Source organism: Corvus brachyrhynchos, unplaced genomic scaffold (genome assembly GCF_000691975.1).
Source record: "Corvus brachyrhynchos isolate BGI_N302 unplaced genomic scaffold, ASM69197v1 scaffold22, whole genome shotgun sequence".
Classification (NCBI taxonomy): Eukaryota; Metazoa; Chordata; class Aves; order Passeriformes; family Corvidae; genus Corvus; species Corvus brachyrhynchos.
Window position 1 is genome coordinate 4989162 of NW_008238355.1, and position 12645 is coordinate 5001806.

Genomic DNA, 12645 nt, shown 5'->3' on the forward strand with positions numbered 1-12645 from the left:
GTGACTGGCAGAGCGTAGCTCCTGGCTACGCCATCCGCGGGCACCTGAGGGTTGTGTGGTTTTAGGGAAGTGCTCAACAAGGAAAAGAACGTCATGTGCTAATAAACATTTTGTTATTTCAGATTTTGCCGGTGGCTCACACAAAAATACATCCTGACCAGGTATCACGTGGCTTTTGTTGTTTCTTGAGTCCTCGCAAGTAGATGTGACAGCCTCGTTCAGCACGCCTGCTTCATTTCAAGTAACAGGCTTTAAAAAGCAGAAACCATTAAGGAACATTAAACCTAACAGAATTTTGTATAGGGCAAGGAACTGGTGAACTTTGAGTGTAAAACTTGAAGATGAATATTTGTGTTATCTGCACATGTTTTGACATAAAGCCAGAATGAGCTATATGTTATAGGCCATAGATTATATGTAGTTACTTTTCTACGAAGAATGAATTGCCCATCTGACCAAAACATCTTTCAGAAAGCATCTGGTCTTCTTGGTAATAAACCATCACTTAGTGAAGCCACTTCTATACCACAATATGAATGCTAGTTTTAAAGTTAGGTTCATAATAAATGTAATTTGAATGAGCAGAGATTGAAAAAGAAGACTGTAGGAAATAATACTGAAAATACCCAGGAATTTTAGGAAACATTAATAATTTGAGAATGTTTACAGATGGGTTTTTTTAATCATGATTTGTTTTTCTACTCTCAAACAGACCTAAGTCTTAATTCAAGGAGCTCAGATAAGATCTGTAACACAGCAAATATACTACATGAGTCTGTTTAAGCCATTCTGGTGGTAAAATGTGCAAAATTTGGTGAGGTTAAGCCCTCTCCTTTCTCCTTGTTAACAATCATTACACAAAAACCTGTGTGCGGCTTCTAGTGCAGAAGTCAGTGCTGTGAAAGTAAAAGGGGCGTGTTGTGTCCAGTTCTCTGAAACGCATTATTAAAGTAACGGTGATGAGAGATGAATCACAAGGTGAACAGAGCATTGGGAAGCCCTTTTACAGATTGAAGAGATGTGTTGGCATATCACATGCCATATTTCAGCCTACTTAACAAGTTCCTAATAAACTGGTTTCTCTGCAATGTACTAAAGAGATTGTTGAATGGGAACTGCATTCTTGGGAGACATTTTCAAAAAATAGATTACATTACTGTACATCTCTTTTGCAGATGTTGGTAATGATTTTGTAATATAACATTTAAATTTTGTTTCCTTGGGTGTCACTTTCTGTTTCAGAAATTAGGTGAAAGTGTTCAGCAACTTCTTCTAGCAAAAATTGCAGTCTACTTGATGACCTTTTTAATAGTCACAGTGGCATGGGCAGCTCATGTAAGGTAGGATCACAGTGTTTAAATCTAAAGTTAAAAGTTAGAAAGTGCAGGAGATAACCATGTCTCTGATACATTTCTGTCTTGCTGCCAGAGTTGTGAAATGTCTTTTGTTGAATAATATTAGAAAATCATTGTAAAGAAATGTTACTCTTACCAGTGAATAGCTACTCTTACACCACTGCCATGGTGATACAGAGAAACACAAGAATTATATAGCTTTTAGAGTTACTTTTCATTTTACTTCAAAGTCTAGATGGAATTAGACTTCTAATTATGCTGAAAAAACAGGAATTTGTAACTTGCATACTCCACAACAAAGGAACTGATATAGTACCAGCTGGGCAAAACTCATCTCTCTGTCCTCAGAAGTACTTGTCACAAAATCAATTGTAATGTTGCAGATTCTGAATTTTATAGAGCTGTGGACATCCCCACCTGCCGTGTCTTGGTGGTTAAAAAGAAATTGACATGTAGGTATCATACTGGAACCAGGGCAGTTTTTGTTTGAATTTTGAAATTTACAATATTTTGAAGATACTCTGCCGTTCAAATAGAAACAAGGTTCTTGATAACTGCTTCATGAGTGACTTGATTGTATCTCACTTTTCATATTTTTCTAAGAAATTACTTTTGTATTTGAGCTACATGAGTTTTGGTAGCACCTGGAGCACTTGTATTAATTCCGGAGCAAAGGAAATTGGGTTCCCCTACACTATGAGAAATGTACAATTCATATGTAGTGTTGTAAAATATATTTTGTGAGTTGGCTTGTTCATAATAACCTTACCTTGCCTTGCCTTGCCAGGTTGTTTCAGGTGATAGAGCATATAGATGATGTCCTGGCTCTTCTAAATCTGGTAAGTCATGTCAGACAGGCTGGATGTTTAACCTAGCAGATACAGGTCACTTTTTCTTAAGTGTGTCTGTGAATATCCAAAAGTTTCTACTTTAAATAGAGTAACTCTGTCATATTTCCAAGTCAGGAAAATACAAAGATCTTTAGTTCCAATCAGTTATGACTGATTCATAAGTAGCTTGCGTTTAACTTAAAAATGTTTTACTGTAAGCCAATAGAAGCTCTGCAGCAGGTTAGTCTGAAGTCCATCTGAGGGAACTGAGTATTTTGCTATGTTGTTTAAAACTCTGTTCTCTGAAAGTATGCAACCACACAGATAATTTAATTTTGTTACTCATGGAGCACTGTTGGAGCTCCATGAGATAACATTAGAGGAAATTCTTTTAAAAGAATATCCTAAGACATCTAATTCTTACCTAATGTAGCTTTCAAAGCAATGCATTTCTTTACGCTTTTGTTTGGTTGGTTGGGTTTTTTTAATTTTGCTTTTTTAGATATGAAGTCTTTGGGATCACATATTAATGTTCTTGACAAATCAGAAACACCTATTTAGAAGGTGTGGTACATTTAGCATTGCTACTTTAGAGAGAAGTCTCTTAAAAACCATAGCAAAACTTTTACCTGCGGTATTGGTAAAAAACTGCAATGTTTTCTAAAATAAGCGTGTACAATTCGGATAGAGAACATGGAAGATGTGTACAAAACTAGCCATTTGTTTTAGTCAAAACTCAGTAACTTCAGAAATGTGGGTGGTTTTCATTATGCAGCGCAAGCATTTGATCTCTTTGTAAAATACAAAGCAAGCAATACCCTCATTGAAGATGTGTCCAGAAAATACATAGTGTTTCAATATGCTTTTTTTCTATTTTAGGCTTGTATGATGATCATAACCTTCTTGCCATATACAGTAAGTAATTTTCTAAAATCTGTCATATGTTTAAATTAAAGTGTTTGTTTCTTTATTTATTTGGAAAGACTTTACCAAAGTATTCAGAAACCCAGGAAAATGTTGTTATAGTGTAAACCCTGAATCCATTATCATAGTCAAGTGTTTCTTCTTTAAAATTCATTAACCTATTTTATAACCTTCAAATATTGCATGTTTTAGACCTGGCAGAAAATGGGCAGAAAATTTGTTCCATTTTCCATGACTGGAACAAAAATTACAGTCATGGGAAGTCACAGTATCATAGAATCATAGAACAGTTTGGATTGGGAGGGGCCATTAAAGGTCATGTAGTCCAACCCCTGCAAAGATCAGGAACATCTTCAACTAGATGAGGTTGCTCAAAGCCCCATCCAACCTCACCTTGTCTGTCTCCAGGGACTGGGCAACCTGTGCCAATGTTTCACCACCCTCATGGTAAAAAAATTCCCGTGATTTCTTTTAAAAAAGCAACCAAGTTATCTGATGAGAATTTTGGCAAGATAAATAAAACTGTGTTTCAAACTCCTCCATATATGGCAGGACATTTTCCTTTTGTAATTTAGACCAAGTTTGTGGTATCACTTCTGACTTGCTCCGCAAGGTTGATTCTGGCAGCTGATAGTTCATGTTTAAAATCTGCACAATTTTTGGTCAGATGACCTCAAAGGAATATTTGCTGAATATATATTAGCTGAATGCTATATTAACAGAACAAAACAGTTGCTTAAAATGCATCTTGACTGTTGTATGTGTAAGACAGGCACCTGTTTCTCTATGGATATATATGTCCTACATTTAGTCTGCAAAAAATAAGGCTGTGGGCAGTAAAATGATCTTTAGCAGCAAGAGAACATACTTTTCATTTTGTCTTGAAGCTGAAATAATTTTTGGAAAGCTGTCAATGTTACTTTACTACTACACTCTGCTTTTCTTTTTTTTTTATCCTCCCCTAAAGAAGCTGCAGAAATTAATACAACAGGGAGCCATGGAGATAGACAAAATAAAAGATTCAAAAAGGTATCCTAATATCAAGAATTTTCACAGCTATGACATGTTGACCAAAGCCAGTTAAACTTTACGCTCGGGTACAAGCCAGTCTGTAATTACTATGCAGGCACAGTGCCAGAGTGGTTAAGGTTTAGCACTGTCAATGTCAGAGCAAAACCATCTCTCCAGATGCTTTTGGTTGGGATATTAGTTGGTAGAAATTGCATTTAATGGAATTATGGTGAAATACAAATTATTACTTAGATATATGAGTTTCACTATTGAATGAAGAGTGCTTCTGTTTGTTTACTGCTATTCCTACATCACTTCTTAATTAAATATTTGATCTTGTTGCATTTTTTTCCAGTTTTCCTTAATGGCCTCCTTTCCAGGGGTACCTTTTGGCATCTTCCTGTTCAGTGTCTGTGCTGTTGTCATTGGCCTTATACAGGTATTGGAGCTATCCATTTACATTTTCACTTTTAAATAGACTTTCTTGTGTAGAACTGAAATTAAGTTTCTTAGTGAGGGGCATAAATTGCTAAATGTGTTGTTTGTATAGCATTCTTCTTCAATGTTGTGCCCGTTATGATAATACAGTGCCGGTATGTAAGATGAAAGTTCAGTCATGTGAAGCTGTTTCATGCTGATCTCAAAGTTCACAGAATTCCTTTCCCACTCGTTGTAGAAATGCCGTGGGGAAAGAACAATTGAGTTTTCCTGCCGAGGTATTTCTGAGCTGTGCAGCAGTGGGTGAGGGAACACAGACTTTCAGCCTCAAGTCCAGCAGCACTCTTCCTCCTGGTGCAGTGCTTTGTCACTTTCAGTTCCTTATTACAGCGATTTTCATTCCTCTTCATCAAGGATCAAAGGTCATGACAGGCTCTGCAGAGGAGATTAAAATCTTGACATGCAGCATGTTGTCAAATCTCAGAGTTTCTAGGACCAGCCTTTGATATGGAAGTGAAGAATAAGTTTGGAAGTGTTTTGGAATTTGTTGATTTATAGTTCTATGTCTTATATTTGAAATGCTGCATATACTTATATGTAATAATTTCAGTAATGCTCTTTTCCTTGCAGGCTGTGATAGTAGCATATGGATTCTATCACCCACACTTACTGAATCAACAGATACAGGAGTCCGAAAATCAGGATTTCTATAAACGTCATATCTTAAAGATTATTCTAAGAGGACCAGTTTTATGCTTTTTAGCAGCCATCTTTTCTTTTTTCTTTATTCCTTTGGTAAGTTCTCCCAGTTAACTGAAAACTTTGATGCAGCAGTTTGTATTAGTTGTCTTTAGGACTGTGTATGAAAATAATGATGTCTGCATTACTTATGCAGACTTTCTCAGTTGCCCGTTCTGTGGTGTTGTAATCATGACTGCTATTTTGCATTGAATGTTTTTAATCACATGTATCAACCTGTAACTTGATCCATGAATTTGTATCATTTAAAAATAATATTCTGCTACAATATTACTTGCTATGCCTGCTTTTTTCGTTTTAGTAAAGTCTTCTCAATTCTACCTTAGTATCTTACGCATCAGAAGTAGTTGAGATAATATGGAAAGTGCACGAAATAAACACCACATTGCACAAACTGAAGAGAAGTGAATGCAATTGCTGCACTAACTCAGGGTGTAAGAGCAAATAGAGTAAGGAGACCGGTTAGACAACCTGCATCTCAAAACAAGTAGTTTTGGCTACGGCCTGCTTTTACACAGCCTTTTTCTCTTCCATCTTTAATTAAGGTCAATGAGGTGCTCCTCCTTATTAATAGCTTTAAGTCTTTTTTGGAACCCCTATTTGGAACTGAAAGCTAGTTTTTTGAATGTATCCTGAGCTTCCATTCCTCATGTTCTTTAGGAAAAGATGGATTTAACTGAATTTTGAGGAAGATTCCACAGGAATTAGCAGTATTTAAAAAAATCCCCAAATTTGTGAGAAATCAGGTTGCTGTTGATGAAAGGAGCATTTAGGAGTCCAAAGGTGAAAAAATCTAGTTTTATCTGAAAGTATGTTTTCTTCTTCCTCACTCTGTTCACTGTAATTTGGTTGTTTGTTTTAATATTAGCAACAGTGAAATTAGTCTCCAAGTTGCTCCTGTGTGTGCTTAGACCTGTACAAAGCCTGTGAACCACTTAGGACCCACCAATGTGTTTTTGTGACACAAACAGTAGATTCTTAGGATATCATTAATTGGAAGGACCCATAAGGATCATTTGGGATAATTCTTTAGCTTCTAAAGCAGTTATTCCTACACTTTTTGTTAGCAGAATTGTTTTGTAATGTTTGTTTTAGCTTTCTTTATTACTGGTACTAAATTAGGTAGGAAAAAGCAGTGCTTGGTTCCACATGCAGTATTCAGGAGGTGCATGTGCATTGCAGCTGAGCCGTTTTTTCTTTTTGAAAGTCAAGATTTGTTTTTCTCAATGTCACTAGATCTAAGATTGACAGTTATTTTCATACTAAAGTTGGAAGGTAATTTGTATTTTGATAACTATATTTAAACTGTTCATCTTCTTTTCCAACAGTCTTACGTACTTCTTGGACTCGTAATTGTTTTTCCGCATCTCACTCGATTAATTACATGGTGTAAAACCAAAGTTCTTGGTGAGTAACAAAACTCCTAGGCATATGTTCAGATTAGGTTGTCAACATGTTATGCATACAGCCCAGAATGAAGTAATTTTAGTTCTGCTTTCATTTTCAGTCTCAGAACATAGTGATTTTAGGGTTTGTTGATGTGCTTCTGAACAGTGTCTCCCTTGCTCCGTGGTTTTCCATCATTATGATGTGATTTGTGCAAGGCACAACACATTTAAAGATCATTTCCCTGTGCGAAACCTTCCTGGTTTGTCCTGATAATGCAAGTGCATGCAGACACACAGAGCTATATGGATGATGGCTGCTGGCCATCTATCCCTTTTCCCTCCTCAAGAGAGAGCATGGAGATGGAAGAACATAAGGAAGCAAGCTCTGTGCCGTTATCACTTCTCTGCAATGCTGAATAGTCACACATTTTCAAACCAGCAAGCGCTGCAGCTGTAAATCAAACTTCGTCACAATAGTTAACTGTTCAGGGTATTACATCTCAGTAATCTAACTGCTGTGGTCTAAAGAGGTGCCTTAACACATGTCTTAAGTTAGCCTAAATCCATGCTTCCTTCCCTCACGTGCTTTCTGCCCTCCTTGTGTCAGGACTAACAATTGCACAACCATACCAACAACCTGAACTTCGCTTAAATCCTGCTGAGAAAGAGGTTGCCTTTGCCAAAATAAAAGGAGAAGGGGATATCATGTAACCTACTTGGCCAAAAGGTGCAGTGTCCCTCTGAGAGGGACCACAAAACCACTGAACAGATAATGTCTTTGGAACTGACACTCCTGAGCTGAGTCAGAAGAATAACACCTTTGTGTTTCTGGTGCTGCTGTTCAGATTAGTACAAGTCTGTCTGTCTACAGTGCAAACGGGAGCATACTCTTGACTCCCTCATGTGGTAGCAATAGTAGGGAGGCAGAAATGCTCTGAAAGGATGAAGCCAGAGAGTTCTCAGAGCCTGAGAATAAGCACATACAAATATTGAGTGTGCTTATTGCAATGGGGCCACTGTGGTTTGTGGTCATGTCATGTCTGTACCTCTCACACTGTCAGATGGCTGATTTACTGCTTTATTTAGTTTCTTGTCGTTACACCTGCTTTGCGTTCCTGTGGAACCTTAACCTTTTTCTTTGTCCAGTCTATACACACAAAGCAGTGTATTTTGGCTAGCTAGGCAGTTCTGAGTTCAGTCTTAAGAGATGTATTTGACATTTACTATAAAAGCTACACCTTTTGACAAAAGGCTTGTGTTATTTTAAATCAGGTCATTTGATATCCCAGTTCAGCCTCACACTCAAGACAGGATTTTTTCTGCCATGTAGTGTAAGTTCTCTGAGCTGGCATAGAGGCCCTACAGCTGTTAGGGCTTTCTGAGGCACAGCATCTGATTTGTTTTGTTCAATTACAGCTTTGAATCATTATTCACGTGGTGATAATGGTTTGCCATATGGTTTAAAGGACAGGGATTTTTTTTGTTCCTGAAGCACTTTCCTTGAAAGAAACATAAACTTCAGGAAGAGGCACATAGGCCAAAAAAGTGGAGTGACTGACATTTGTGGATGACAGGCATTCTTTTTTCTAAAGAAAATATTTGGCAATGGGGAAAAAGGGGGGGTCACAGTAGGTTGTTGAACTACCTTGTTTTATACTTCTTCTCATTATTAAGCCTCTGGATTTGTTACCAGGTCAGAGAAGTGAAGAGGAGGAACATCATAGCATGGAAACCTTCAGTTTTTACCTCAGTGAGCCTCTGAGTAAGGAACGGGTAGAAGCATTCAGTGATGGAGTCTATGCCATTGTAGCAACCCTGCTCATTTTGGATATATGGTAAGGCTTTGTGCTGATTTTTACACTTTGTCTTGTTAAATATAGTAACTTTTGTCTGTATGTAATATTTGAGGAAATAAAATTAATCAAACATGGTCTTTAACTTCTAAAATCTGCAGTGGTTACTTTAAAGTATGATTTTCTGGAACGACACAGAGCACAAACCAAAGATACTTCTAACACTCACGTTACAGCAGTAATGATCATCAGTGTGTGTAATACATGTTGGGATCTAGAGTCTTGAAGAACAAAACTTTTTAGCTTAGTTTTCAGATGAAAGGCTTTTATCAATAAAAGCTGTTTAGTCACTGTGACAATTAACCCAAAGGAATGCCAACTTACATTCAGATTTCCTTTTCTATAGAATTTCTTTGTAGAGGTGTTATTTAAAATACTAAGTTATAAATTAGAAAACTATGGAGTGGATGCTTGTTGTTCACTACTTCCTCAAAGTAAAGCAGTTCAGTGTTGCTCCAGTAATTTTTCTCTCCACAGTGAAGACAATGTTCCTGATCCCAGAGAAGTTGAGGAGAAGTTCCACAGCAGTCTTCTTGAAGCTTTAAGTGAATATGGGCCAAACTACCTTGCTTACTTTGGCTCATTTGTCACAATTGGTCTCCTGTGGTTTGTCCATCACTCACTTTTCCTTTATGTAACAAAAGCTACCCGATTAATGGGACTGCTTAACATACTTTCATTGGCTTTCATTGGTGGGCTTCCACTAGCTTACCAGCTGACCAGTGAATTCGCAGAAAAGTCTCATAATGAAATAGAAGCCATTCAGGTCAGCTGCGTTATCACTTTCTTTGCCAGCATATTTCAGTTTGCCATATGGACTACAGCCCTTCTCAATGAAGAGGAAACTTTGCATGCCTTTGCAAGATATGGTGGCAAGGAGCATGCCTTCATGTTTGCCAAGCTGGCTCTCTACCCTTGCGTAAGCCTTGGGGCCTTCTTTCTAACTTGCTTGTTAAGTGAATTTAGCACAGCAATTTTCCATCTTATGCAGATTGTAATACCATTTGCTTTTCTTGCCTTGCGCATCTTTGTTAGAATTTCTTTAACTGCCATAAAGTCTGTGATGTCTCTCTCCAGACGGAAGGTTGTATTGTTAGAAGAAGAGGAGGCATGTTTGTCTCCAAATGAAACACTGTCCTAAATTTCCGCACAGTGCATGTGAAGTTACAAGAGCAACTTCATTTCCTCTGACTCGCATTATATTCATGTGTGGATTATATTGATGTAAACCAAAGCCTGTATTGGCCATAACTGGGGCATATTTATGTTTTAGCTCAAGACCCTTTCTCCAAAATCTGCTATTGAAAATATTGGGTAAACGGGGGATACAAAGAAAAGCATGTTCCCTCTCGTTTAGGGTTACCCTATAGGAAAAAATGCTGCTTGACATGTAACCGCAGTGATGATTGATTAAGAAGTGCACAGATGCCCAGCAAAATGGCAGCCAAACACAGACATAGAAGCTACTTATGCTTCTATGCAAGAGAATGTGAGGCATGGAAGACATGGAGACTGCTGGATTTCTGGATGGCGCATCATAGTAGAACATATGCGCATACAAGTTGCTGGTTTCCTTTTCTTTGTTTTTTCTTAATTTTTTTTTCAATCGTTGCACTGTCTGTTCTGCATAGTTACAAAAAGGGGATAGCAGCTGGAAATCTACCTGTGTTTGAGTGGTTCTGTGTGTGAGTTTAGATGGGAGTTGCAATTGTGATAGCAGTCTTCCAAGCTACCTGAACACAAGTTCTTTTAGCATATCTATTCTAAAAAACGATATATGTAACAAATGAGGATTCACGTGGCTTTGCATTCAAGTTTCAACTAGCTTTGATAATTTCTGAGGGAAAAGAGCTCTGTGACTAGAGGTGAGGTTTTTTTCTGTTCTGCAGCAGCTGCTCATCTGAAATGTTTGAATTTCTAAGGCTTTTTGTGTCTGTCAATGTAACATCCTTCTGTTATTCAGAAGGCATGGTGTCATATTCAGGCAGAGTATGAGACTGCCATGTGTAAGAGTTCCACATCAGGTAAGGGAGTTCAGCTTTCTCCTGAGTTGTGCATAACTAAGGGATCCCACAGATTTCTGAGTCTCAGAAAGCCAGCAGAAGAAACTAACCCCGTAGAAGTTCCTGTCCATGATACGTTGACGTTGTTTTTTTACACTTACCTGCAGCTGGATAAGTTTTGTGCTTATCAAGTCATCTAACCTCTGGCTGTCCTAGAAGCCATTATATTTCCTTCTGGCGGAGCAGTTAATTTGTATCTTGAATTGTCTTAGTGCCTGATAACTTTAATGCCATAATTAAAGGCATTTGGGGGATTTTGTTGTTCATCATACATCATAAAAAAAAAAATACTGTGGCAAAGTATGCCTGAAGAACATATAGGTGAAAACAAATTCAAATATCTTGTTTCAGTTGACATCAGTCTTGAAAGCACTTGTGCTTTTGTTTTGAAGCACCTTGATACCGATATCTAATTGTGACTATTACATACTTCTTGTGAAGAGTATGTTCAGCTATTCAAGGGGATTTATACCTAGTTGTGGTTAAATGACTTGTGTTGTGTATAACGTTTTATTCTGATACTTAATAAAAGCACTTTTGGTTCTGTATGGTTTTGTTTCTAATGTGCAGCAGGCACATAGTAAGTAGTGAATATGTGTATTTGTAATAAATTGCAATCAGCGAAAAAACAAAACTTTTAAGTCATTTATTTCTTCTCTGTAGGTGAGCCCTAAGTCCGATGTCTGTAATTAAAATTGTTAGATGGGTGTTTTCCTTCAAAATCAGCAAGGTCCCTTCCAACCTCAGCAGTTTTGTGATTTTTTTTATAAAACACCAAAATGCTTTTAATGTGATGTAAAGAAATGTTGATTCTTCTTCTTTTGGTATCTGAAGAAAATGAAACCCAAAATCTGAATCTGACCAAGGAGTTTCATTTCAGTGTTTACAAGGATGCTTTATCTGAATCTGACCAAGGAGTTTCATTTCAGTGTTTACAAGGATGCTTTGTATAAAGCAGCGCATAAATACTACAAGGCACTGTATTGGCTCAATAATGCATTTTTCCTTTTTGATTTTTGTTTTGGTTTGGGGTTTTTTGTTGGGTTTTTTTGTTGTTGTTGTTGTTTACCTTACTTATAAATAAGTAATTTATTCTCAGAACCTAAACCTGAGGACAAACCATTCGAGACTTTGTATAAACAGAGCTCATCCGGCATAATTTTAAAGTTCTTGAGAAACAAACTGCATTAATTTGAATTGTGTCATTCTCAAGTTAGAAAGATCATTCCTAAATGTAACTGTAACTTGCTGTTCTTTATAGAATTACTAATGACCACAGGATTTTGTATCTATGAAAATTAAAGTGAAATACAATGATTATTACAATCCCAGAATCACAGAATGGATGTCGTTGCAAGGGGCCTCTGAAAACCATGTAGTCCAACCCTCCAGTTTAAAGTAGGATTGGCTAGACTGGTTGCAGAGGTGTGTGTCCAGTCTGACTGAGCATCTGCACAGAGACACCATAACCACTCAATAGTTTATAGCATGATGGAATCAAGGTTGGAAGAGACCTTTAAAATCATCCAGTCCAACCATCCACCCAGCACTGCCACTGTAACCCCTAACCCACTAACCCACCTCACCTGCACCAGATCCACGTGCCTCTTGAACACCTCCAGGGATGGGGACTCCACCACCTCCCTGGCCAACCTATGCCAATACCTGACCACTCTGACAGTGAAAATTTTTTCCAGTGTCTGTTTTCAAAGGGCTCAACCCGTTCTAATGTTCAATTACCCTTATGAGGGGGGAGAAAAAAGGAAGAAGAAGAAGTGGGGTTTTTTCTTCCATTTAAAAGGAATTTCCTGCATTTCAGTCTGTGTCTGTTTATCATTGATAAACATCGATGAGGTCCCCTCGATCCTTCTCACAGGCTGCACAGTCGCAGCTCCCTCAGCCCCTCCTTGCAGCAGAGCCGCTGCGGTGCCTGCGCCGCCGGAGCTCTTTGAGCGCTGGACTCGCCCGCACTCGGGAAGCAGAGGACAGCGCAGGCATTCGGCTTCCCGGTCACGGCTGCTCCC

General features: G+C 38.0%; 1 protein-coding gene across 1 annotated transcript; it reads left to right on the top strand.

Annotated features, from left to right (window-relative positions):
- The first annotated feature begins 43 nt into the window (after positions 1–43).
- On the top strand, positions 44–11167 carry TMEM175 (transmembrane protein 175). Its single transcript, XM_017735445.1, has 9 exons — positions 44–161; positions 1243–1340; positions 2143–2194; positions 3065–3100; positions 4476–4559; positions 5189–5353; positions 6646–6724; positions 8399–8540; positions 9036–11167. The coding sequence occupies exons 2-9, from the start codon at positions 1297–1299 to the stop codon at positions 9697–9699; spliced, it is 1266 nt and encodes a 421-aa protein (XP_017590934.1). The 5' UTR covers positions 44–161; positions 1243–1296; the 3' UTR covers positions 9700–11167.
- Positions 11168–12645: the final 1478 nt, after the last annotated feature.

Excerpts from the sequence above, each read along its gene's own strand:
- TMEM175 (XM_017735445.1), top strand. The coding sequence starts at position 1,297 with ATGACCTTTTTAATAGTCACAGTGGCATGGGCAGCTCATGTAAG. Across the intron at positions 3,101-4,475 it reads TAACCTTCTTGCCATATACA|TTTTCCTTAATGGCCTCCTT; the intron begins GTAAGTAATTTT and ends ATTTTTTTCCAG. Across the intron at positions 8,541-9,035 it reads CTGCTCATTTTGGATATATG|TGAAGACAATGTTCCTGATC; the intron begins GTAAGGCTTTGT and ends TTCTCTCCACAG.